This window comes from Lutra lutra, chromosome 2 (genome assembly GCF_902655055.1).
Source record: "Lutra lutra chromosome 2, mLutLut1.2, whole genome shotgun sequence".
Taxonomy (NCBI): Eukaryota; Metazoa; Chordata; class Mammalia; order Carnivora; family Mustelidae; genus Lutra; species Lutra lutra.
Genome location: NC_062279.1, coordinates 109,795,094 through 109,821,435, shown reverse-complemented (window position 1 = coordinate 109,821,435; position 26,342 = coordinate 109,795,094). Strand labels below are relative to the sequence as shown.

The window sequence follows — 26,342 nt, the reverse complement described above, 5'->3', positions numbered from 1 at the left end:
TGTCACCGTATTCTATTTTCCTTTAACCTTATAGCTTGAATGTTAACCCTTCACATGGCAACAGCCCCTGTCCTCCATTCTACCACTGAGTTTGAAGACCAGTGCGCTGACAGCGGCTGGAATAAGGAATATATTTTGATGAGTTTGACAACTGGTTCAACTCTTGCTAGTGAGTAATATATTTTCTTCTCACATATATTTTTGGACTCGTGAATTTTTTTGCTTTCTTTGTTTTTAAAAAAAGCCACATATAGCTCTTATGCTAATTCTAAGTTACATCTAGCTATATGCTTAAGTCTCTATGAAGATGAAGTAGAGAGATATTTGTTAGTTGCAAGGAATAGGCTAAAAACTCTGCACCCATCATCTTGCTCGATGCTGGCCACAAATCCAGGAAACAGGGCTGACTAACTTGTACAGATGAAAAAAATGAGACTAAAGAAGGGCAAGTAACTAGTCCAAAATAACACTGCTACCAACAGGTAGTACTACCTCAGAGCTGTCTGATTTCAAAGCCCTTGCCCTTAACTACTACACCATGCTATCTAAAACAGAAAATATGTCAACAAAAACCTGATATAAATGTATATGTTACTCTGTTGCACAAATATGTTTTAATGTGTAATGTTGGAAAGTCTCTTCTCCTTATAAATAAGATCAATCTTTAGGTGTCACTCCAAAAACTAATGTTTGCAAACAAACAAAAGGTCAATAAACTTACCACTACATGTTTTTCCATCTGTCTCAAGGACTGAACCTTCAGGACAGAAACAGACGGGACCATCTGATGTCAGAACACAGTCATAGCTACACTTGGATATATTGCTTGGACAGGAAATTAATTCTAATTAATGAAGAAGCATAAGGTCAAGATTAGTGTTAAATCAGATTTGTGAAAATTTAGCAAAATCAACTGCTAACAAAAATACTATGCTAAAAAGAGTAAGTTAAATCAAGGATCAGACATTTATGAAATGCTATGGTAAGAGAGATGTAAAAATAAAGAAGGATCTCAAATCTAAAAAAATTAAAGAAAGACCTTATTTTGGAAAGTGCTTCTAGCTTCCTCTAAGTTTCTTTTATGTCCAATATTTTCAAAGTTACTAGTCATCAAAATATTTTTTTGAAAGATTTTATTTATCTATTTGACAGAGAGAGCACAAGTAGGCAGAGAGGCAGGCAGAGAGAGAGGAGGAAGAAGGCTCCCCGCAGAACAGAGAGCCCGATGCGGGGCTAGATCCCAGGACCCTGGGATCATGACCCGAGCCGAAGGCAGAGGCTTTAACCCACTGAGCCACCCAGGTGCCCCAGTCATCAAAATATTTTAAATGGAACTTAAATGGTTTGCAAGTTCATCTGGAAAACTAATTGTATATGTAAAAAAAAAAAAATGAAGAACATTGTATGAGCGTGGTTAGGTGTAGGAAGAGAATGAGAGGCTCTGAACAAACATCAAAATGTATCATAAAGGAGCATTAACTAAATGAGTGCAGGATTAGACAGAGAGGATAACAGAACCAGATAGAAAACTCAATTTAGAAAAGACTCAAATATGATAAGAATGTAGTATGTAATAGAGGTTTTTTTTTTTAAAGATTTATTTATTTATTTGAGAGAGAGCGAGCATGAGCGCATGCATGCATGAGTTGCAGGAGTGGGAGGGGACAGAATCTTCAGGTGGACTCCCCGCTGAGCACAGAGCCTCATGCAATCCCAGCACCAGCACCCATGAGATCATGACCTGAGCCAAAACCAAGAGTCCAGATGCTTAACTGATTGAGCCACCTAAGGGCCCCTGTGGTAATGTTATTTTAAACCGTGGAGCATGTGAAAGTTCATCCGATATGGCACAGAAATAACCGAGAAACGATTTGAGGCAAAAGTTAAACCCCTACCTTACACCATACATCAAAATAAATTCCAAGTAAATCAAAGATTAAAATATAAAATATGTGTACCATAGAGGTCTTAGAAGTTTTGACAATCAAGTGAGATTATGCATGACATGCTTGGCACGAAGTGGATTCCGTAACAGATTGACATCATGCACTTATGTACATTTGCAACAGGTAAATCACATGGTATGAGAAGAAGGGCAAATTCCACAGACAAGCACAAATGTGCTTGATTTCCAAAAAACTCATTACCATCTATCTATTTTTAAAAGCCTCAAATGCCATAAGCACTTTGACACTCAGACTGACCTATTCACCATCATCTCTGGAACAGGACTAGACAATATACATGGTTTTAAACATTAATTTCTACTTAGCTATGTTAGTAGATTCAATAAGAAATCTATAGGAGGGACCTGAGTATGTGATTCTAAATTGAAAATGGGTGTGTCTAAATACATTCATAGCATATTTCTCTTTTTATTTATTTTATTTTTTATTTTTTAAGATTTTATTTATTTTTTTTTTTGACAGAGATAGAGCACAAGTAGGGGGAGCAGCAAGCAGAGGAAGAGGGAGAAGTAGGCCCCCTGCTGAGCAGGGAGCCCAATGTGGGGCTCGATGCCAGAATCCTGGGATCATGACCTGAGCTGAAGGCAGCCACTTAACTAACTGAGCCACCCAGGTGTCCCCATATTTCTCTTTTTAAAAAGTGTATTCCTAGCTCTGATGCCCCAAAAAGATAGACACAATGACTAACTTAATAGCAGGTATGTTCTCTAAATATAATTTTCTCATTAAAAAGGAACACTGCTCTTTAAGAAATTGCAAATGCCACGTCTACAACAGAGAATATACAAGATAAGCCTGGAAAGTATGTCCTATGAGATAACAAGGCAACTTTTGAAGACTACTGGGGTCTTTGAAGAGGCTCCCACTGGCCAAGGAGAAAACAATTTGCTCATCAGTAAGGACAACAACTGTGATAGGTTGAACCATATTAAAAATGTTAAACACCCATGACTTCATAATAATTAATTTTTTAAAAAACACTCACCATTCATCTTTGGAAAATGTTAAGGAACCATATCATTTACTTATATAAATAAAGGAAGAAAAATAATTCAACATTTATCCTGATTTTAATGTAAGAATTCTATCTTGAGAGGGGAGGAGTCAAGATGGCGGAGAAGTAGCAGGCTGAGACTACTTCAGGTAGCAGGAGATCAGCTAGATAGCTTATGTAAAGATTGCAAACACCTACAAATCCAGTGGGAGATCAAAGAGAAGAAGAACAGCAATTCTAGAAACAGAAAATCAACCACTTTCTGAAAGGTAGGACTGGCAGAGAAGTGAATCCAAAGCGACGGGAAGAAATACCGCAGGGGGAGGGGCCAGCTCCCGGCAAGCGGCGGAGCAACGGAGCACAGAATCAGGATTTTCAAAAGTCTGTTCCGCTGAGGGACATCGCTCCAGAGGCTTAACTGGGGTGAAGCCCACGCGGGGTCAGAGTGGCCTCAGGTCCCGCAGGGTCACAGAAGGATCGGGGGTGTCTGAGTGTCGCAGAGCTTACAGGTATTAGAACGGGGAAGCCAGCTACAGAGACAGAGCCGAGGAGTGAGCTCTAAGCTCGGGGTTACCTTGAACCGGTCGCAGGCTCGATCAGCTCGGAGCGCGGCCAGAGGCCAGGGTGACGGGAGTCATTGGGTGCTGTTCTCTGAGGGCGCACGGAGGAGTGGGGCCCCGGGCTCTCGGCTCCTCCGGGCCGGAGACCGGGAGGCCGCCATCTTCATTCCCGCCCTCTGGACTCTACAGAAAGAGCTCAGGGAACAAAAGCTCCCGAAAGCAAACCCGAGAGGATTACTCAGCCCGGCCCCTGGAAAGGGCGGTGCAACTCCACCTGGGGCAAAGACGCTTGAGAATCACGACAACAGGCCCCTCCCCCAGAAGATCAACAAGAAACCCAGCCAGGACCAAGTTCACCTACCAAGGAGTGCAGTTTCAATACCAAGGAGAGCAGCGGAATTCCAGAGGAGGAGAAAGCAAAGCACTGAACTCATGGCTTTCTCTCCATGATTCTTTAGCCTTGCAGTTAATTTAATTTTTTTTTCTTTTTCAATTTTTTTTCTCTTGTTCTGCTAAATTTTTTTAACTTTTACCCTTTTCTTTTTTAACGTTTTTTAAATAGTTTATCTAATATATATATTTTTTATCCTTTTTATATTTTTCTTTATTTGTTTTCTTTTTTAATTGTTTCATTTTTTTTTCTTTCTGAAGCTCTTTTTTACCCTTTTTCCCCCCTCACGATTTGGGATCTCTTCTGATTTGGTTAAAGCATATTTTCCTGGGGTTGTTGCCACCCTTTTAGTATTTTACTTGCTCCTCCATATACTCTTATCTGGACAAAATGACAAGGCGGAAAATTTCACCACAAAAAAAAGAACAAGAGGCAGTACCAAAGGCTAGGGACCTTATCAATACAGACAATGGTAATATGTCAGATCTAGAGTTCAGAATGACGATTCTCAAGGTTCTAGCCAGGCTCGAAAAAGGCATGGAAGATATTAGAGAAACCCTCTCTGGAGAGATAAAAGCCCTTTCTGGAGAAATAAAAGAACTAAAATCTAACCAAGTTGAAATCAAAAAAGCTATTAATGAGGTACAATAAAAAATGGAGGCTCTCACTGCTAGGATAAATGAGGCAGAAGAAAGAATTAGCGATATAGAAGACCAAATGACAGAGAATAAAGAAGCTGAGCAAAAGAGGGACAAACAACTACTGGACCACGAGGGGAGAATTCGAGAGTTAAGTGACACCATAAGATGAAACATTAGAATAATTGGGATTCCAGAAGAAGAGGAAACAGAGAGGGGAGCAGAAGGTATGCTGGAGAGAATTATTGGAGAGAATTTCCCCAATATGGCAAAGGGAACAAGCATCAAAATCCAGGAGGTTCAGAGAACCCCCCCTCAAAATCAATAAGAATAGGTCCACACCCCGTCACCTAATAGTAAAATTTACAAGTCTTAGTGACAAAGAGAAAATCCTGAAAGCAGCCCGGGAAAAGAAGTCTGTAACCTACAATGGTAAAAATATTAGATTGGCAGCAGACTTATCCACAGAGACCTGGCAGGCCAGAAAGAGCTGGCATGATATATTCCGAGCACTAAACGAGAAAACCATGCAGCCAAGAATACCATATCCAGCTAGGCTATCATTGAAAATAGAAGGAGAGACTAAAAGCTTCCAGGACAAACAAAAACGGAAAGAATTTGCAAACACCAAACCAGATCTACAGGGAATATTGAAAGGGGTCCTCTAAGCAAAGAGAGACCCTAAAAGTAGTAGATCAGAAAGAAACAGAGACAATATACAATAACAGTCACCTTCAGGCAATACAATGGCACTAAATTCATATCTCTCAATAGTTACCCTGAATGTTAATGGGCTAAATGCCCCAATCAAAAGACACAGGGTATCAGAATGGATAAAAAAAACAAAACCCATCTATATGTTGCCTACAAGAAACTCATTTTAGACCCGAAGACGCCTCCAGATTTAAAGTGAGGGGGTGGAAAACAATTTACCATGCTAATGGACAACAGAAGAAAGCAGGAGTGGCAATCCTTATATCAGATCAATTAGATTTTAAGCCAAAGACTATAATAAGAGATGAGGAAGGACACTATATCATACTCAAAGGATGTGTCCAACAAGAAGATCTACAATTTTAAATATCTATGTCCCTAACGTGGGAGCAGCCAACTATATAAACCAATTAATAACAAAATCAAAGAAACACATCGACAATAATACAATAATAGTAGGGGACTTTAACACTCCCTTCACTGAAATGGACAGATCATCCAAGCAAAAGATCAACAAGAAAATAAAGGTCTTAAATGACACACTGGACCAGATGGACATCACAGATATATTCAGAACATTTCATCCCAAAGCAACAGAACACACATTCTTCTCTAGTGCACATGGAACATTCTCCAGAATAGATCACATCCTCGGTCCTAAATCAGGTCTCAACTGGTATCAAAAGATTGGGATCATTCCCTGCATATTTTCAGACCACAATGCTCTGAAGCTAGAACTCAATCACAAGAGGAAATTTGGAAAGAACCCAAATACATGGAGACTAAACAGCACCCTTCTAAAGAATGAATGGGTCAACCAGGAAATTAAAGAAGAATTGAAAAAATTCATGGAAACAAATGATAATGAAAACACAACGGTTCAGAATCTGTGGGAACAACAAAGGCAGTCCTGAGAGGAAAATATATAGCGGTACAAGCCTTTCTCAAGAAACAAGAAAGGTCTCAGGTACACATCCTAACCCTACACCTAAAGGAGCTGGAAAAGAACAAGAAAGAAAGCCTAAACCCAGCAGGAGAAGAGAAATCATAAAGATCAGAGCAGAAATCAATGAAATAGAAACCAAAAAACAATAGAACAAATCAACGAAACTAGGAGCTGGTTCTTTGAAAGAATTAATATGATTGATAAAACCCCTGGCCAGACTTATCAAAAAGAAAAGAGAAAGGACCCAAATAAATAAAATCATGAATGAAAGAGGAGAGATCACAACTAACAACAAAGAAATATAGACAATTGTAAGAACATACTATGAGCAACTCTACGCCAACAAATTTGACAATCTGGAAGAAATGGATGCATTCCTAGAGACATATAAACTACCACAACTGAACCAGGAAGAAATAGAAAGCCTCAACAGACCCATAACCAGTAAGGAGATTGAAAGAGTCTTCAAAAATCTCCAAACAAAAAAAAGCCCAGGGCCAGACGGCTTCCCGGGGGAATTCTACCAAACATTTAAGGAAGAACTAATTCCTATTCTCCTGAAACTGTTCCAAAAAATAGAAATGGAAGGAAAACTTCCAAACTCATTTTATGAGGCCAGCATCACCTTGATCCCAAAACCAGACAAGGATCCCATCAAAAAAGAGAACTACAGACCAATATCCTTGATGAACACAGATGCAAAAATTCTCGCCAAAATACTAGCCAATAGGATTCAACAGTACATTAAAAGGATTATTCACCACGACCAAGTGGGATTTATTCCAGGGCTGCAAGGCTGGTTCAACATCCGCAAATCAATCAATGTGATACAACACATTAATAACAGAAAGAACAAGAACCATACAATACTCTCAATTGATGCTGAAAAAGCATTTGACAAAGTACAGCATCCCTTCCTGATCAAAACTCTTCAAAGTGTAGGGATAGATGGCACATACCTCAATATTATCGAAGCCATCTATGAAAAACCCACCGCAAATATCATTCTCAATGGAGAAAAACTGAAAGCTCTTCCGCTAAGGTCAGGAACACGGCAGGGATGTCCGTTATCACCACTTCTATTCAACATAGTACTAGAAGTCCTAGCCTCAGCAATCAGACAACAAAAGGAAATTAAAGGCATCCAAATCGGCAAAGAAGAAGTCAAACTATCACTCTTTGCAGATGATATGATACTATATGTGGAAAACCCAAAAGACTCCACTCCAAAACTGCTAGCACTTGTACAGGAATTCAGTAAAGTGTAAGGATATAAAATCAATGCACAGAAATCAGTTGCATCTCTATACACCAACAACAAGACAGAAGAAAGAGAAATTAAGGAATCACTCCCATTTACAATTGCACCCAAAACTATAAGATACCTAGGAATAAACCTAACCAATGAGGCTAAGAATCTATACTCAGAAAACTATAAAGTACTCATGAAAGAAATTGAGGAAGACACAAAGAAATGGGAAAATGTTCCATGCTCCTGGATTGGAAGAATAAATATTGTGAAAATGCCTATGCTACCTAAAGCAATCTATACATTTAATGCAATTCCTATCAAAGTACCATCCATTTTTTTTTCAAAGAAATGGAACAAATAATCCTAAAATTTATATGGAACCAGAAAAGACCTCGAATAGCCAAAGGAATATTGAAAAAGAAAGCCAAAGTTGGTGGCATCACAATTCCGGACTTCAAGCTCTATTACAAAGCTGTCATCATCAAGACAGCATGGTACTGGCACAAAAACAGACACATAGATCAATGGAACAGAATAGAGAGCCCAGAAATAGACCCTCAACTCTATGGTCAACTCATCTTCGACAAAGCAGGAAAGAATGTCCAATGGAAAAAAGACAGCCTCTTCAATAAATGGTGTTGGGAAAATTGGACAGCCACATGCAGAAAAATGAAATTGGATCATCTCCTTATACCACACACGAAAACAGACTCAAAATGGATGAAGGACCTCAATGTGAGAAAGGAATCCATCAAAATCCTTGAGGAGAACACAGGCAGCTACCTCTTTGACCTAGCCGCAGCAACATCTTCCTAGGAACATCGCCAAAGGCAAGGGAAGCAAGGGCAAAAATGAACTATTGGGATTTTATCAAGATCAAAAGCTTTTGCACAGCAAAGGAAACAGTGAAGAAAACCAAAAGACAACTGACAGAATGGGAGAAGATATTTGCAAACGACATATCAGATGATAAAGGGCTAGTCTCCAAAATCTATAAAGAACTTAGCAAACTCAACACCCAAAGAACAAACAATCCAATCAAGAAATGGGCAGAGGACATGAACAGACATTTCTGCAAAGAAGACATCCAGATGGCCAACAGACACATGAAAAAGTGCTCCACATCACTCGGCATCAGGGAAATACAAATCAAAACCACAATGAGATATCACCTCCCTAGTCAGCATGGCTAAAATTAACAAGTCAGGAAATGACAGATGCTGGCGAGGATGCGGAGAAAGGGGAACCCTCCTACACTGTTGGTGGGAATGCAAGCTGGTGCAACCACTCTGGAAAACAGCATGGAGGTTCCTCAAAATGTTGAAAATAGAACTACCCTATGACCCCGCGATTGCACTACTAGGTATTTATCCTAAAGATACAAACGTAGTGATCCGAAGGGGCACGTGCACCCGAATGTTTATAGCAGCAATGTCTACAATAGCCAAACTATGGAAAGAACCTAGATGTCCATCAACAGATGAATGGATAAAGAAGTGGTATATATACACAATGGAATACTATGCAGCCATCAAAAGAAACGAAATCTTGCCATATGCGATGATGTGGATGGAACTAGAGGGTATCATGCTTAGTGAAATAAGTCAATCGGAGAAAGACAACTATCATACGATCTCCCTGATATGAGGGAGAGGAGATGCAACATGGGGGTTAAGGGGGTAGGAGAAGAGTAAATGAAACAAATGGGATTGGGAGGGAGATAAACCATAAGTGACCCTTAATCTCACAAAACAAACTGAGGGTTGATGGGGGGAGGGGGCTTGGGAGAGGGGCATGGGTTATGAACATTGGGGAGGGTATGTGCTATGGTGAGTGCTATGAAATGTATAAACCTGGTGATTCACAGACCTTTACCCCTGGGGATAAAAATATATTATATGTTTAAAAAAAATAAAATTAATTAAAAAAAAAAAAGAATTCTATCTTGAGGTAACAAAAAAGCTAATGAGAGAAAGTTCTCTTTATGCAGCACAACTAAGACTAAATAATACAACTAGATCTCACCATTTGAAACCCTTGGTGACGTCACGGACCTATATATTATTGTTAATGGCCACCACAACCATTCATTGAAAGACCACTGGACTCTGGTCACTCCCAACCATCTTAGTGTCTTCTCTTGTTTGAAAACTGTCCTCTACCTAAGGCAGGAAGATGGTGTCCTCATAGGACAAGAAGAAGTTGCTGGAATAGATCAACTCTAGGCTCCAACCCATTATGAAGAGTGGAAAGTGCATACTGCAGTAGAAGAAAACTCTGAAAATGATTAGACAAGGCAAACAAAACCGGTCATCCTCACCAACAACTGTTGCCCAGCCTTGCAGAAATCTAAAATAGAGTACTGTGCCATGTTGGCCAAAACTAGTATCCATCACTACAATGACAATAACATTAAATTAGGCACAGCATGTGGAAACTCTCAGAGAGGTCATAACACACTAGCTGTAAATGACCCAGGTGATTTTGATATCTTCAGATTTATGTCCAAATAGCTTTCATGGAAGGCATCAGAGTAAGAAGATACGAAGCTCACCTCATCATATGGATACACCTAGATAACACCCATATCAGGGTAAATAACCCAGAAAACAACCTGAAGACTGTGGGAGACAACCTCTCCACAGCTAGTTGTAGAGACATGGCTGGGAACAAACTGACATGGCAAGACATCCCTTGGGAGGGAGTGTCACTCCAAGCATGAAGAATGGGGAAGAGCAGACCCCATCACAGCCACCCCAGGCCAGGGGGACCCACCCTGGGAAGATGAAGCCCCATAACATTTAGCTAAGCTATGAAAACCAGAGGGGCTTGGCTCAACACCAGGACCTTTCGATACCAGTAGGCTCAGCTCTGGGAGAGCTGGAAGGCAAGGGGAAACAGAATCCCTACCTTTAAAGAGATAACATGACAAAGAGCCTCAGGGAGATACATCATAGAAGCAGCAGTGAGAAAAACACCTGGAGTATACAAGAAGGAGATTTATTTACTAATCTCAGAGTGTTCACAGGAGGGGCAAGGATCTTCAGGTGACTTCTTCAAGAATAAAAGAGCTGGCTAGTGCTATTTCTCTCCCCTACCCCCTGGCCCAGATACACAGACACCTATGAAGCCTAACTTACTAACAACACACCTTGCCCCCACCCTCTCCTGTGGAACCTCTATGCATCTAACCTGCCCTAGGCAAGTGTTCCAAGTGGTTCCACAACATTGCCTTTATGCAAGCAGCCCATTCAGGGGTCAGCCCCACTCCAAAGTGACTCCTGTCCTGAGGAGAGGGGAAGATAACCACACACACCAGTTTGACTGCAACTCCAGCAACAGGCTGGGGACAGACATCGAGTCTGACTGCAAGCTCCAGCCACCACTGAAAGCCTCTCAGGAGACAACATAGGGAGAGTACCCTGCAGTATGGTGCAGCCACAGCTCTGGCAAACATCTGTTGTGACCCAACTCAATCACAAAGTGGCCCCAGACTGGCCCATTAATAACACAGGGGTCAAGGATGTACACAGTCATGATTATATTTATTCAATACTGGAAATCCTAGCCACAGCAATTAGACAACAAATTGGTAGGGAAGAAGAAAAACTCTCACCACTCGTAGATGACATGATACTATATAGGGAAAACCCCAAAGACTCCATCAATAAACTATTCAAACTGATAAATGAATTCAGTAAAGTCACAGGACACAAAATCAATGTACAGAAATCTCCTGCATTCCTACATACTAATAATGAAGCTGCAGAAAGTGAAATTAAGAAAAACAAATCACATTCACAATTGTACCAAAACCAATAAAATATCTAGGAATAATTTAACCAAAGAGGTGAGAAACCTGTACTCTAAAAACTATAAAAGATGGATAAAAACAAATTCAAGATGACACAAAGAAATAGAAAGACATTCCATGCTCATGGATTGGAAGAATGACTATTGTTAAAATGATTATACCACCCAAAACAATCTACAGATTTAATGTAACCCCTGTCAAAGTACCAATAGCATTTTTCACAGAATGAAACTAAAACAAATAATCCTGACATTTGTGTGGATCACGAAAAGACTGAATAGCCAAAGCAACCTTGAAAACAAAAAAACAAAACTGGAGATCACAATCCCAGATTTCAAGATATACTAAAATACTGTAGTGATCAAAATAGTGTGGTGCTGGCATACATATAGACACATAGATCTATAGAACAGAATAGAGAACCCAGAAATAAACCCACAACTATATTGTCAACAATCTTCAACAAAGGAGTCAGGAATATACAATGGGAAAAAAGACAGTCTTTTCAACAAATGGTGTTGGGACACCATGGTGTTGGACAGCTATATGTAAAAGAATGAAATTGGACCTCTCTTTTCCACTATCTATAAAAATAAACTCAAATGGACTAAAGACCTAAACGTGAGACCTGAATCCATAAATATCCTTAAAGAGAGCAGAGGCAGTAATTTTTCTGACATTGGCCACAATGACATTTTTTAATAGATATGTCTCCTAAGGCAAGGAAAACAAAAGCAAAAATAAACTATTGGGACTATACTAAAGAAAAAGTTTCTGCACAGCAAAGGAAACAATCAACAAAACAAAAAAAACGACTGAATGGGAAATATATTTGTAAGTGACATATCTAATAACGGGTTAGTATCTAAAATATATAAAGAACAGATACAACTCAATACCCAAAACCCAAATAATCCAGTTTAAAAACAGGCATAAGACATAAGCAGATAATTCTCCAAAGAAGACACACAGATGGCCAACAGACACATGAAAAGATGCTGAATATCACTCATCATCAGGGAAATACAAATAAAAACAATGAGATATCACCTCACACCTGTCAGAATAGCACTACAGGATATTTACTCAAAAAAATACAAAAACACTAATTTAAAGGGATACATGTACCCCTATGTTTATTGCAGCATTAGTTACAATAGCCAAATTATGGAAGCAGCCTAGGTACCCATCAATAGGTAAACGGATAAAGAACTGTGTGTGTGTGTGTGTGTGTGTGTGTGTGTGTGATGGAATATTACTCAGCCATAAAAAAGAATGAAATCTTGCCATTTGCAATGACATGGATAGAGCTAGAGAGAACAATGCTAAGCAAAATAGGTCAGAGAAAGATGAACACCAAATGATTTCACTCTTATGTAGAATATAAGAATCAAAACAAGTGAACAAAGGAAAAAAGAGAGAGAGAAAGACAAACCAGGAAACAGACTATTAACTACAGAGAACAAACTGATGGTTACCAGAGGGGAGTTGGGTTGAGATATGGGTCAAATAGGTGAGAGGGATTAAAGAGTACACTTATCATGACCAAAAAAAACAAGCAAACAAACAAACAAACAAACAAAACACAGAAACAAAATCCTTTCCACAACAGGTGAAGAGGTGAAAAGAGCCATTGCTGATAATTGAGCAAAAGGCAAACAAGTCTCAGTCACAACAACAGGGCACACTTGACACACATAGAAGACACCCCTAAAGTGCCAGTTTCTGGTGAACAAGGGACACTGCAGAGCACTCAGAGACCTCTTCTTCATAAGGCCACTACTTTCGAGAGCAGGAGACATAGATTACTTTCCTAACACACAGAAATAGAAATGGGGCATCTGTGTGTTGCAGCATCCAGCTCTTAGTTTTAGCTCAGGTCATGATCTCAGGATTGTGGGATCAAGTTCCACATGGAGCTCTACACTCAGCATGCAGTCTGCTTCAATGTTTTCTTCCTCTGTCCCTCCCACTCATGCTCTCTCCCTTTTCAAAATAAATAAATAAAAAGCTTAATTTAAAAAAAAAGAAATAGATACAGAGAGTTAGACAAAGTAAGGAGCTGGAGGAATATATCTCAATTGAAAAAAAAAACAGAGGACAAAATCACAGCAAGAGAAATAAACAAAAATAGAGATAAGCAATATGTCTAATAAAGCATTAAATGTAGTGGTCATAAAGATAGTCACTGAACTCAAGAAAAAGAGTGGATTATCTCAGTGAGATCCTCAACAAAGATAAAGAAAATATAAAAAAGAATCAATCAGAGATCAAGAACTCAATAACTGAAATAATAATACACTATAGGGAATAAATAGTAGACTAGAGGAAGTAAAAAAAAAAAATGGATCAGTGAGCTGGAGAACAAGGTAATGGAAAGCAGTAAACCTGTAAAGGAGAAAGAAAAAAGAATAATAAAAAATGAGAACAGGTTAAGGGAACTCAGTGATACTATCAAGCCTAATAACATTTACATTATGGGAATCTCAGAAGGAGAAAAGAGAGAAAGGGGGCAAAAAATTTATTTGAAGAAATAATTGCTATAAACTTCCCAAATCTGGGGAAGTAAACAGATATCCATATTCAAGAGATAGAGGAGGCCCCTAGCAACATCAACCCAAGGAAGTCCAAATAAAAACCAGTAATAATTAAAATGGCAAAAAGTACTGATAAAGAGAGAATTTTAAAAGGAACAAGAGAAAAAAAAAAAAGTTACATACAGGGGAAACCCCATAAAGCTATCAGCTGATTTTTTAGCAGAAACTCTGCAGGACAGAAGAAAGTTGCATAATATATTCAAACTGCTGAAAGACTATAAAAAGAGACAAACAAGGACTCTACATAATCATTAAGGGACTAATCCAACAAAAAGATTAATAATTGTAAATATTTATGCACCCAACAAATACATAAAGCGGCTAATAACAAACATAAGGGAAATACTCAATTGTAATACAATAATAGTGGGGAATTTTAACAACCCATTTATGTCAATGGCTAGATCATCCAAACAGAAAATCAATAAGGAAACAGTGGCATCGTTAACACATCAGATCACATGGATCTGACAGATATGTGCAGAAGGTTCCATCCTAAAACAGCAGAATACAATTCCTTTCAAGTGTACATGGATGATTCTCAGAAGAGACCACATGTTAGAACACAAAATAAGTCTCAACAAGTTCAAAAAGTCTGAAGTCTTACCATACATCTTTTCTGACCACAACACTATGAAACTAGAAATCAACCACAAGAAAAAATCTGGAAAAAAACACAAATACATAAAGGTTAAATAATACGGTATTAAACCATGGATGGGTAAACCAAAAAATCAAAAAGGAAATAAAAATACATAGAAACAAATGAAAAGGAAAACATGCAGTTCAAAATCTTTGGGATTCAAAAAAAGCTGTTTTAAAAGGAAACTTTTTGATTAGCCTCTAGCCATCCTCATAAAAGAGAAAGCGAGAGACAGGACTCAAACAAACTCAGAAATGAAAAGAGGAGAAATAAAAACCAACACTACAGAAATAAAGGAGTTATAAGAGAATGTTATGAAAAATTATATGTCAAAAAATTGGTGAAAATTGGGAAAACTTGACAGTTATATGTAAGAAAATGAAACTGGACCACTCTCTTTTGCCATACACAAATATAACTCAAAATGGATTAAAGATCTAAACATGAGACCTGAAACCATAAAAACACTGGAAAAGAGAACAGGCAGTAATTTCTATTACATAGAAAATTTTTTCAAGATACCTCACCTAAGGCATCTGAATCAAAAGCAAAAATAAACTACTAGACTACATAAAAAAAAAGCTTTTGCATAACAAAGGAAATAATTAACAAAACAAAAAAAATCTACTGAACAGAAGAGATTTGTAAATGACATATCTGATAAGGGGTTAGTATCTAAAACATAAATATAACTGGTACAACTCAATGCCCCAAAAACAAATAATTCAATTTAAAAATCGACAGAAGACCTGGACAGGTAGTTTTCCAAAGAAGACCTACAGATGGCCAACAGAGACATGAAAAGATGTTCAACATCACTCATCACCAGGGAAATGCAAATCAAAACCACAAGGAGGTATCACCTCACACCTGTCAGAATGGCTAAAACCAAAAATATAAGAAACAACAAGTTCTGGCTGTAAGGACCTATTTAGCCAGAGCGACTCCATCTTGGGTAAATAGCCATTTTGTTGTCTGTGCAGTAAACTTAAATTGACTCTCCCCCCCCAAGAGAAACTTACTTAGAAACAAGTCCGGGGAACCAGTGAAATGCAGTCGGCTAGTTCCTGATAACAGAGCCCAGAATACAAGGATGAGTCAGGCCAGATGGAGACATCTAATCAGTACAAAGTACTGTTTGTAACAGTGAGGTCTTGCCCAAACCTAAATGACTCCATCTTGGGAAGGACGACTATCTTATTATTCACACTGAATATGTTAACTGACTAAGCCTTCCCAAAAAGTACTGTTTGTAATGGTTCCTGGTATGGGGAATCTTAAATAACAAGTCACCAGACCAGATGGAACTCGCCAATCAGCAAGAGACACACAAACCCAGAGGGTTGAGATACCAAGATATGGGTTGCAGTTTCACCCAATAAAAGGTAGCCTGTAAGATTGGGAGGGGTCACTCTCTTCAGAGATGGCCCTGGCCGGTCAGTCTGACTTCTAATGCTTAGCATAGAATAGAGCTTTGCGTAACTTTCACCTTGTCTCAGTCTCGTTCCCCTGACCAATCAGTCTAACTTCTAATACTTATCATAAAATAAAGCTTTAAATAACCTTCACTTTGTCTCAGTCTTGTTTCGTTTAATAACAGACCTAACATGGCAATACTGTAGAGAAAAAGGAACCCTTGTGCACTGCTGGTATGGATGCAAACTGGTGCAGCCACGGAAAACAGTATGGAGGTTCCTCAAAAAATTAAAAATAGAATTACTATATGATCCAGTAATTCCACTAGTGGGTATTTACCCAAAGAATACAAAACACTAATTCAAAAAGATATATGCACCCCTATGTTTATTGCAACATTATTTGCAATAGCCAAATTATGGAAGCAACTCAAGTGTCCATCAACAGATGAATGGATAAAGAAGTGGTGTACATACCCGATAGAATGTTACTCAGCCATACAAAAGAATGAAATCTTGCCATTTGCAACAACATGAATGGATCTAGATGATATAACACTAAGTGAAATAAGTCACTCAGAGAAAGACAAATATCATCTGACTTCATCATATGTAATATTTAGGAAACAAAAGAAATGAAAAAAAAAAAGAGAGAGAAACCAAGAAACAGACTCTTAACTATAGTGAACAAATTGATGGTTACAGAGGGGAGATTGGTGGAAGCATGGGGCAAACAGGAGAAGGGGATTAAGAGTATGCTTATCTTAATGAACACTGAGTAATGTACAGAATTGTTGAATCACTATATTGTACAGAAACTAATATAAAACTGTATGTTAATTACACCAGAAATTTTTTAAAAGAATAAAAATAAAACAAAATACATATTTTTTAAAAAGAAAGAAATATGTCAGAACAGACTGGTGAAAAGTAAATCATGTAAAATTTTTCTTTATTAAAACTGGTGAGGGGTGCCTGGGTGGCTCAGTTGGTTAAGTGTCTGCTTTCGGCTCAGGTCATGTTCTCAGGGTTCTAGGATTGAGCCCCACATCGGGCTCCCTGCTCACCAGGGACCCTGCTTTTTCCTCTCCCTCTACCCATGCTCATGCTCTATCTCTCTCTCTCAAATAAATAAATACAATCTTAAAAAAATTTGGCCAGAACTTGTTGAAAAAAGAGAAAAAAAAAGACTATTAAGGAACTTTATAATGGATGACAGAAAGAGAAATGACCAGATACTATGCGTCTTCTGATGGAAGTATAAACACACCTAGGAAGTATTCCTGCCAAAAATGTCAAAGCTGAATCTGCTCAAGCCTTGTATCTAACCACAAGTTTGCAGAAAGACAGGGACATCACAGAAGTGTGATCAGGAAAATCCAAAATGTGAGAAACCACAGGAAAAAAAAAGTTTCTTCAACAGATACTTGCAAGGAGAAAAAAAACAGAGGTGAGGGAATCTGTAGAACAAAAGAGAAGTATTAAGCTAATACAACACATAGCTCTTATCGAGATGGTTATTCACACAAACCAACTGTTTAAAAAAACTTTCTAAGGTAAGTTGAACACTGTCTAGACATTTGGTGTTATTAGGGAATTATTGCTCATTTTTTCAGGTGTGACAATGGTATTGTGACTGGATAATAGATGATAGGGAATTAGAGCGAGTGTTTCAGATATAATAATGTATCATGATTATGTTTTTACATGCTTATCTTTCAGAGATATACAAGAAAATATGGATAAATAAACAAGAAATGTATATATAGAGAGATTTATATACTTATTTCCCCAGTCTTAGGGGTTTTGATTTAATAGGTCTTCGGTCGTGTCATTCATGTACATAATAAAACATCAAGGTAATTCTGATGCATACCACTGATCAAGGCTATAGCTATCTGCAACCCAGATCATAGCCACCTGAGAAACATCACTGAAAGTGAAAGAAAATAGTGCAATAAATACTTACGATGACACCGTTTCCCATCAGGAAGCAGAATAAATCCTACAGGGCATGTGCAATAATAAGATCCAGGGATGTTTTCACACCCAAGAGTACAGCCGTGATTCCAAAAGGCACATTCATTGACATCTATGCAATGAAAACAATAAAACATAGATGGTTATTTTCTTAAATAAATTGTAATATTGCTAATAAGTCAGCACAAAGTAGAATATCACACTCTCGGATGTGCTGTAACTGACCATGTTTTTGCTACCCTCACAAAGAATGAAAGAAGTCAGTTCGACTGTCATGAAAGCCATTTTTACTGTCTCAGTTTATACTTTCAAATAAATCTGTATTTTCACACCAGAACTGCCTTCAGGAAAAAGTAACACAATTTCCCATGAAAAGATGTAGCCTTTGAAGGCAGGGACTCTTGAAAGTTCAAGATAGGGATATGACATCCCCTGCTCTGCTCTTCAGCCTTCTCAGAGCTGACAGGAGCCCTTTACCTGAATGTAGAACATTCCCCAGCAGCTTCACTGTGGTTGAAACCCAGCTCCCAGGCTGCTATGCTATGGCTCTCTCCCACTGGCCCCAGGTGAGCAGGATATAGTAATTTACACTTCAGTGTCAGGTTTACCTGACATCACACCCCAACTAACTCTACTGAATGTATGCTATAGCCGTTGAATGATTTTCATTAGTAACTCACTGGACTGACCTCCCAGGACAGAGAATACAGTATTTCTCCCCGGTTCACTGAATTGGGCCTGAATTCTCAAAATAGGAGGAGCCCCAGATAAACAGTCTTGGTTACGTAGCTTCTCAAGATTCCTACCAGACTTTTAGATGTGGTGTGGGAATCACTTACTCTTTGAGGATCTAATGATAGCTATGGAACTGTACTCCCTTTAAAAATTTGAAAATGCTAACATTTTGCCACTGTGAAACCCTCAGAGGTCCCTGGAGTCCACTCAGAGAATCCCTGCCTCATATCAAGCTCTGAGTAGCTTCTAAGAGTTCTGGATCTAGGAACACAACACATAGAGAAGATCTGAAAGTTATTACGAAGGTTTTCACAAAAGAAGAAAAAGAAAATTATTTTTCTGGGGCAAAGGGGGAAGAAAGCTCAAGTTGGTTTTACTTCAAAGCTCTGAATGACCCACTGAAGACAAGCTACTGGCTCAGGTAGGCTGTCCTTGCTTTAGGGAGCTACCCGCCCCCACCCGCACATTACCTTCACAGTACTTTCCATCTTGGCTTAAAGTATATCCCTCCGCACACGTGCACAAATGGGACTTAGAGCCTTGACCACACATGCTGCCTCTGCAGCTACCTTTCCTCCATTTGCAGAGTTTCTGATCTAAAAGAGAAGATGGTTTATTTGGAGTAGAGATGTATTTTGACAGGGAAACTGCTTGATCCCTTTATGGTTCTTGGAAGTCTAATACCTCCCGTGACAAGAGTAGGGGTGCTGTCTTTCCCGGAGTGGCTCTGCTCTGGAGCCAAGCAGTATTAGCCTGGATTCTGAAGCATTCAGAGAGGCAGCCCACTTCTCTAATTTATTATTCCCACCAAAGCGCTCAGGATTGGACATCCTAATTAGCTGGCAATTTCATTCCTTGAGCTATAAACACTAAATGCAACTTAGTGTTTCATTCTGCTTTACTAATTTTTTTTTTAAGATTTATTTTTTTGAGAGAGAGTGAGCAGTGGGAAGAGTTAGAGGGAGAGAGTCTTAAGCACACTCTGGATTGAACATGAGCCTGATGCCCAGCTGGTTCTCAGCACCCTGAGATCATGACCTGAGCCTACCACCCAAGCCGAAACCAAAAGTTAGGCAATTAAAAAACTATACCACCCAGGTGCCCCTCTGCTTACTTATTTTATATACATTTATCTTTATACAAATACAATTCTATACATTTCTCAGTGCTCATCAAGAGAACTGTATTCTTAATCCCCTTTATTTCATTCATTCTGGTTTATTATTTAAAAAATGATAAAGCACATAAACAAAAATTCTGAAAATGAAAGATCTGTTTAAGAAACAAAAAAGCTTTAATCTTAAGAACATCTTTTTTTAAGTATAATAGTTATAGGTCCGATATATATATATATATATATATATATATATATATATATATTTATTTAGCTGTTTTTAGGATCCTTATTTAAAGAACAACATCTTTCAGACTTAAAATACACCACAGCCTTATGTCTTATCCCCAAATTTCTGAGTCCATTGCTGCCAGTATTCCATGTTTTACAAAACAACCCAGAGTAGATAGTCAAATCTGCTTAGTGAGGTAGGTTCTTGGACTGGATTAGCCAAATACATGGAACAACAAATGGACAATATTGCGCCTTTGATTTTCAGAGCCAGAGTCAAGAGACAAACTAGTAATGCATATATCCCTGTTCACATTTTGTTCCTTCCTACTTTTGCCCATTGTAACAATGATGGGACCTTTGTAAAATGTTCTGGGAAATACAGAGTTAATCCTGAGTCTGAGGGCAGATTTCAAGACCCAAGTAGATATAGAGGTCAGAACTCTGGCAAGAGGTGACAGACGGCAGGGGAAAGCTGGGGTCATGGCAGGGTTGAGATCAGTGAGAGCCTCTGAAAAATGAGAAGAGCCAAGGGTCCAACGAAAGGACTGCTAAAAACATGCTGTGAACGGCACAGGCAACAAACCAGTAAGAGCCTTTGCTCAGCAGTGCAAGAAGCTGAGACCATTCTCCATGTAAGGTTGCTCCTCTAGTCTCTGTTTATCTACTTATAAAGATGTCTCCTCACTCTGACTCTACCAATTTCCTTCTATTTCAAGTCTGTAAACATTCTTCTTGACCAATAACACCATGACACAGTAAAAACATATTCTTGCCCTCTTTTTTTTTTTAAAAGATTTTTACTTATTTATTTATTTGACAGAGAGAGATCACAAATAGGCAGAGAGACTGGAAGCAGGCTCCCTGCTGAGCAGAGAGCCCAATGAGGGGCTCGATCCCAGGACCCTGGGATCATGGCCTGAGCCAAAGGCAGAGGCTTTAACCCACTGAGCCACCCAGGCGCCCCAAGGCACTAACACTTTAAAAGGTCATTTTAGGAAGTGGCAAAACATAGAGGATTGAGGGCTATATTTTTGTTTAATCTTCTTAATCTTCTGCTGTTCTTTAGCTTCAAATTAGGCCAAGCTAGCACTCATCCCGCTGCTGCTGACCTCAGATAACACCCCTTCCCACAGCTCAGCAGGGCAGCTTAATTACCTCTGAGATCAAATTAAAGCTCCTAATCATGGCGTTAATGTCCACCACCAATTGCGCCTTGGATACCTGCCTGCCTAACACACAGGCTCTCTGAGCAATTCTACCGCTGAGTTAATCTGTAGATTTCACCCTGGCCCAATTCTGAAATAATGTAGGTGGGATCTCCCCCATCTACTTTTTTCCACCTCAAATTCAGTGTAAGACTCGCCTCATCAAGAAAGCCTTTCTAGGGGCACCTGGGTGGCTCAGTGGGTTAAGCCTCTGCCTTCAACTCAGGTCATGATCTCAGGGTCCTGGGATCGAGCCCTGCGTCAGGCTCTCTGCTCAGCGGGGAGCCTGCTCCCCACCCCCCACCTGCTGCTCTGCTTGCTTGTGATCTCTCTCTCCCTCTGTCAAAGAAATAAAATCTTAAAAAAAAAAAAAAGAACCCAGTCATATTAAAAAAAAAAAAAGCCTTTCTAGTATCTTCAATTTGAACACATTCCCTTTAACCATTCTTATACCTCAATATCAGCACCCCTAGTATTTAGCACATACAATAAAAAATTCAAAGAACATTTTATAAAGCATTTACATTATCTCATTTAATTTTCATAACAAGCCCTTGAGCTATGCAGCACACATGTATCTTTCATGTTACAGATTAGGAAACTGTGTCTTAAGGATCAATAAGGGGTAAACCTGGGACGCAAGCTCAAGCCTTCTGGCTGTAGACCCATCTCTTGACTGATAAATAGATACACACACACTTGTGTGTATGTTTATGTGTATACTCATCTGTATGTGCATATATATAACTATGGGTTTTTATAGAATAAATATATATTACATATACAATATTATAGTTTTTCTTTTTTTTAAAGATTTTATTCACTTATTTGAGAGAGAATGAAAGAGAGAAAAAGCACGTGAGGGTGGAGGGTCGGAGGGAGAAGCAGACTCCCCACTGAGCAGAGAAACCAATGTGGGACTCCATCCTGGAACTCCAGGATCATGACCTGAGCCAAAGGCAGTCACTTAACCAACTGAGCCACCCATGTGCCCCAGAACCTAGTTATGTTTTGTTTCATTTATTTATTGTCTTCCTCAGTAATGAGTTTCCTGAATAAATGACTTCTTCAATTTCCTCAAAAACCTTCCCAGACTGTATAATATAGGTTTATTCTTCTTTGTTAATAGAAAATAATGAGGAAGAAAATACAAGAATAGTCTCTTGGAATTCTTAACTACAGTAAAAACAAAGACCACTTAGCCAGAATTCATCTACTTGGTATCCTCATTCATCTAAACCCCTCTAAGAATCAATAACCTCTGAAGCATTTAAAAAAATATAGACTATTTACTCCAGATGAGCCCCTTGGACCCACTCAGTCATTTCTTGTTTTGTACCCACTTCTGACAAGTGTGACCATGGCCAGCCCCTAGCATAAAGGTGTCCCTGCCTCTCCCATGTCACCACCCCACTCCCACTGCACTCCCCAGAATGGACTACATGATTCCAAAGAGCCCAGACAGAGCCTCAGCTCAGCTTTCCAGACTGCCAGGGCCAGTTACTAGGAGAAGGCAGCTGAGGTGCCTTTTAGTCATCTCTCCCACAAAGGCTAGAAGCCTCAGTTTGGGGCTCCTCCTGGAGAAAGATGGTACAATGTGAGTGTCAAAATATTAACATGAATAGAAACGTGTCAAATATTTTTTAAATCTCTGAGTTTATCAAGATGCTTTAAAAAAAAAAAGACCCTTTATTCTGAAAACAGATAAAGGAAAGAATCAAACATTTAATTTACTTTTCCTATAAAAGATCCTCCCCAGGGAAATTATAGCTGATGTAGAAAAGTTTGTCAGCTAACAAATGCATAAGCAGTGATACAATGTCATCTCTTTGAAACTCTAACGACAGAAGGCTCTAGGTAATGATAATCAATAGTTTCTAAAGCTATTATGTGAAAGGCTGATGGGAAACTTTACAATGGATGGACCACTTTACAACACCTAAACTGCTGATAAATTTTGAACATCTCAATAAGAACCACAAGTAGGCATCACATGGCCCCTGGTGTGATTGATCAGTAGGAAGCATACGGTACTATCTCCAGTGCCACCATTCATACAAAAAGTATGAATCTGATCAGGCTTCTAGGCCCAAACTAGCTGTGTATAGGAAATACGGAATCATGTTAAATGACACCATAGGGTTATACTCTGCAAAATCCAAAATGTGGAAAATTCTACAGGACAAATGATCTGGTTTCCTCAACAAATAAATGGCAAAGAAATGCCTCAGATTAGAAAATAAACAGAGTCCACAGTCAGGTATGTGGAAACCAACAAAAAGTGAGAGTGGAAGGCAAGAAAGAAGACAGAAAAGTGATGGAGAACCATTCCAAGTTTTTAAAAGGCATTTCAAGGGGTGGCAATTTCGTATCAGAGCAAATTCGCATTTAAAACCCAGCTTTGGGGGTGCCTGGGTGGATCAGTCATTAAGCATCTGCCTTCCACTCAGGTCATCAGCCCGGGTTGGTCCCTCCCTGCTCAGTGGGGAGTCTTCTTCTCCCTCTCCCCCTGCTTGTGTTCCCTCTCTAATGGTCCCTCTCTCTGTCAAATAAATAAATACAATCTTTAAAAATAAAATAAAATAAAAATAAAATCCAGCTTTGCCTCAAACCAGTCTGATGATTGCCCCAGCAGCATATATCTTTGTATGACACTACTCATTAACAAAATGTCAATAACTATCTAAAAATAATCTTAGGAAGATATAGCCATCCATATTTTACCAAGATTTCCATGAGAAATAACAGAGATTTGGATGTTTGAACTGATCATTTAAAATCATTTGAAAACAGAAAATAAGTGTTGGTGGAAATGTAATATGGCATAGCCACTGCCTGGAATGCAGTATGGTGGGTCCTCAGAAAATTAAAAAGGAGATACTGTATGATCTAGCAATTCACTTCTGAAAGAATTGAATTTATATCTGAAAGAATTGAAAACAGAGTCTTGAAGAGATATTCGTATGCCCATGTTCATTGCAGCATTATTCACAATAGCTAACACATGGAAGTAACCCACATAGCCATCGACAGAAGAATGGGTAAACAAAATGTGGTAATATACACATCCAATGGAATATTATTCAGCCTTTAAAAGGAAGAAAGTTCTGACACGTTACAACACGGATGAAACGAGAACATTATGCTAAGTGAAATAAGCCAGTCACAAAAAGACAACTGTACAATTCTACTTCTAGGAGGCACTGAGAGCTGTCAAAATCGTAAAGACAGAAAGTAGAATACTGATTGCCAGAGGCTGGGAGATGGTACAGTGAACGTGTATGGAATTTTGATTTTATAAGATAAGAAGAGTTATGGATAGTATTATGTTGCACAACAGCATGGATGATTTAATGGCACTAAACTGTACACTGCAAAATACTTTCTCCTTAAAGGTTTTATTTACTTATTTATAGAGAGAGAATGAGAGAGAGAGAGCAGGGGGGAGAGGCAGAGGGAGAGGGAGTAGCAGACTCCCCACTGAGCAGGGAGACTGATGTGGGACTTGATCCCAGAGCCCTAAGATCATGATTTAAGCTGAAGCAGATGCCCAACAGACTGAGCCACCCAGATGCTCCAAGTACACTTAAAAATACTTAGGATGGTAAACTTTATGGTATGTGTAGTTAACCACCATAAAAAAATTCGGAAAACAATTGTAAGAAAAAAATACTCAAATTTCTAGCATGATTCTTTTCTAGAGGTTTCCAAATAACCAAGGTTTTACAGTAGACATTCTAGCAATGACCTAATCAAAATGAATAGGAGTCCCACCTGAGCAGTTTTAACTCTACTAATCACTTCCATAAGCGGTAGATCTCCAGGTGGAAGCAATTCTCCTTCATGAAATCTAGAACCAAAGAAATTCGGTAATATTCTTGTTCATGAAATGAATCTGAAGTATTTCACACAGTCCTGATGGTAGACACCCTTCATTTTCCAAAGAATATGTCTTGGAAAATCTCTTACAAACATAAAACTGGAATCTACATCTCAAGAGTAGAGAAGAAAGCAAAAATATATTGACCTTTTATAGCAGTATATATGAGCAGTAAAACTCGTTGCAAAAATCCCCTGAAGTTGAGCTTGAAATAATAGGAGATCAATTCTGTGACAGCCAGGAGAGAGGGTGTGTGTATGTGTCTGTGTGTATGAGAAAGAGAGAGAGAGATTTTGACCCCATGATCTATGCACACCAAAGCATTTAACCACCAGGAGGCTATGGATAGATAAGAATATGCCAAATTAAAGGTTTCCCCCAAACAAATAAGGCAAAATCTAAGATATGAAATGAGGAAGAATAGTAATGTCATTGCCATTATATAAAATATTGCTGAATTTCTTTACTGTGGTTGGGCCAGAAGTATGGTGTCACTCTGCCTAGGTTCATATCCCAATTCCTCCACAGTGTGACCCTGAACACGCTATTATGACACTTCTGCAACTCAGCTTTTTAATCAAACAGTGGTAATAATCACACCTAGTTCATAGGATTGTTGTGAAAATTAAATGAGATGATATGGGTAATGCCAGCACAGATAATTCCTTACACACTTGATAATTATGATGATTTCTATTATTTCTAAGGATGATACAGTGGGTCTGTGGCATTTTCCTATTTTATTTCCTATGCAGCAGCCCATGTGGCTCCTAAATCTATTATTTTTGGCTCAGACCTCTTTCTTGAGATCCAGACCAATTCAAGGAAAAAAGAAAAATATACTGAGGAACACTGAGAGTTAAGCGAGAAAACGGATTTAAAACATTGGGGATTGGGGGGCGCCTGGGTGGCTCAGTGGGTTAAGCCATTGCCTTCGGCTCAGGTCGTGGTCTCAGGGTCCTGGGATCGAGCCCCGCATCGGGCTCTCTGCTCAGCAGGGAGCCTGCTTCCTCCTCTCTCTCTGCCTGCCTCTCTGCCTGCTTGTGATCTCTCTCTGTCAAATAAATAAATAAAAATCTTTAAAAAAAAAAAAAAAACATTGGGGATTGAGTCATAAAACACCAAAGGGAGCAGACTGTCAGACCAAGGGAAGGCAGGTGCTTACAACACCTAAGGAAGACAACATGCACTAAGACATGATACTTCTTTAAAATTTGTTTGTCAGGATATTATTTAGAGGAGAGACTGACAAAGGGTGTTTAT

General features: G+C 38.9%; 1 protein-coding gene across 3 annotated transcripts in view; it reads right to left on the bottom strand.

The window, feature by feature from the left end:
- EGF (epidermal growth factor) overlaps positions 1-26,342 on the bottom strand; it is a 108,599-nt gene that overhangs the window by 43,563 nt on the left and 38,694 nt on the right. For all 3 annotated transcript variants that reach the window (XM_047718212.1, XM_047718213.1, XM_047718214.1), the window contains 3 exons: positions 19,117-19,242; positions 17,901-18,023; positions 722-844 (listed from right to left, as the gene is read on the bottom strand). In XM_047718212.1, coding sequence (XP_047574168.1) covers positions 722-844; positions 17,901-18,023; positions 19,117-19,242 — 372 coding nt within the window. The remainder of the gene's footprint in view (positions 1-721; positions 845-17,900; positions 18,024-19,116; positions 19,243-26,342) is intronic.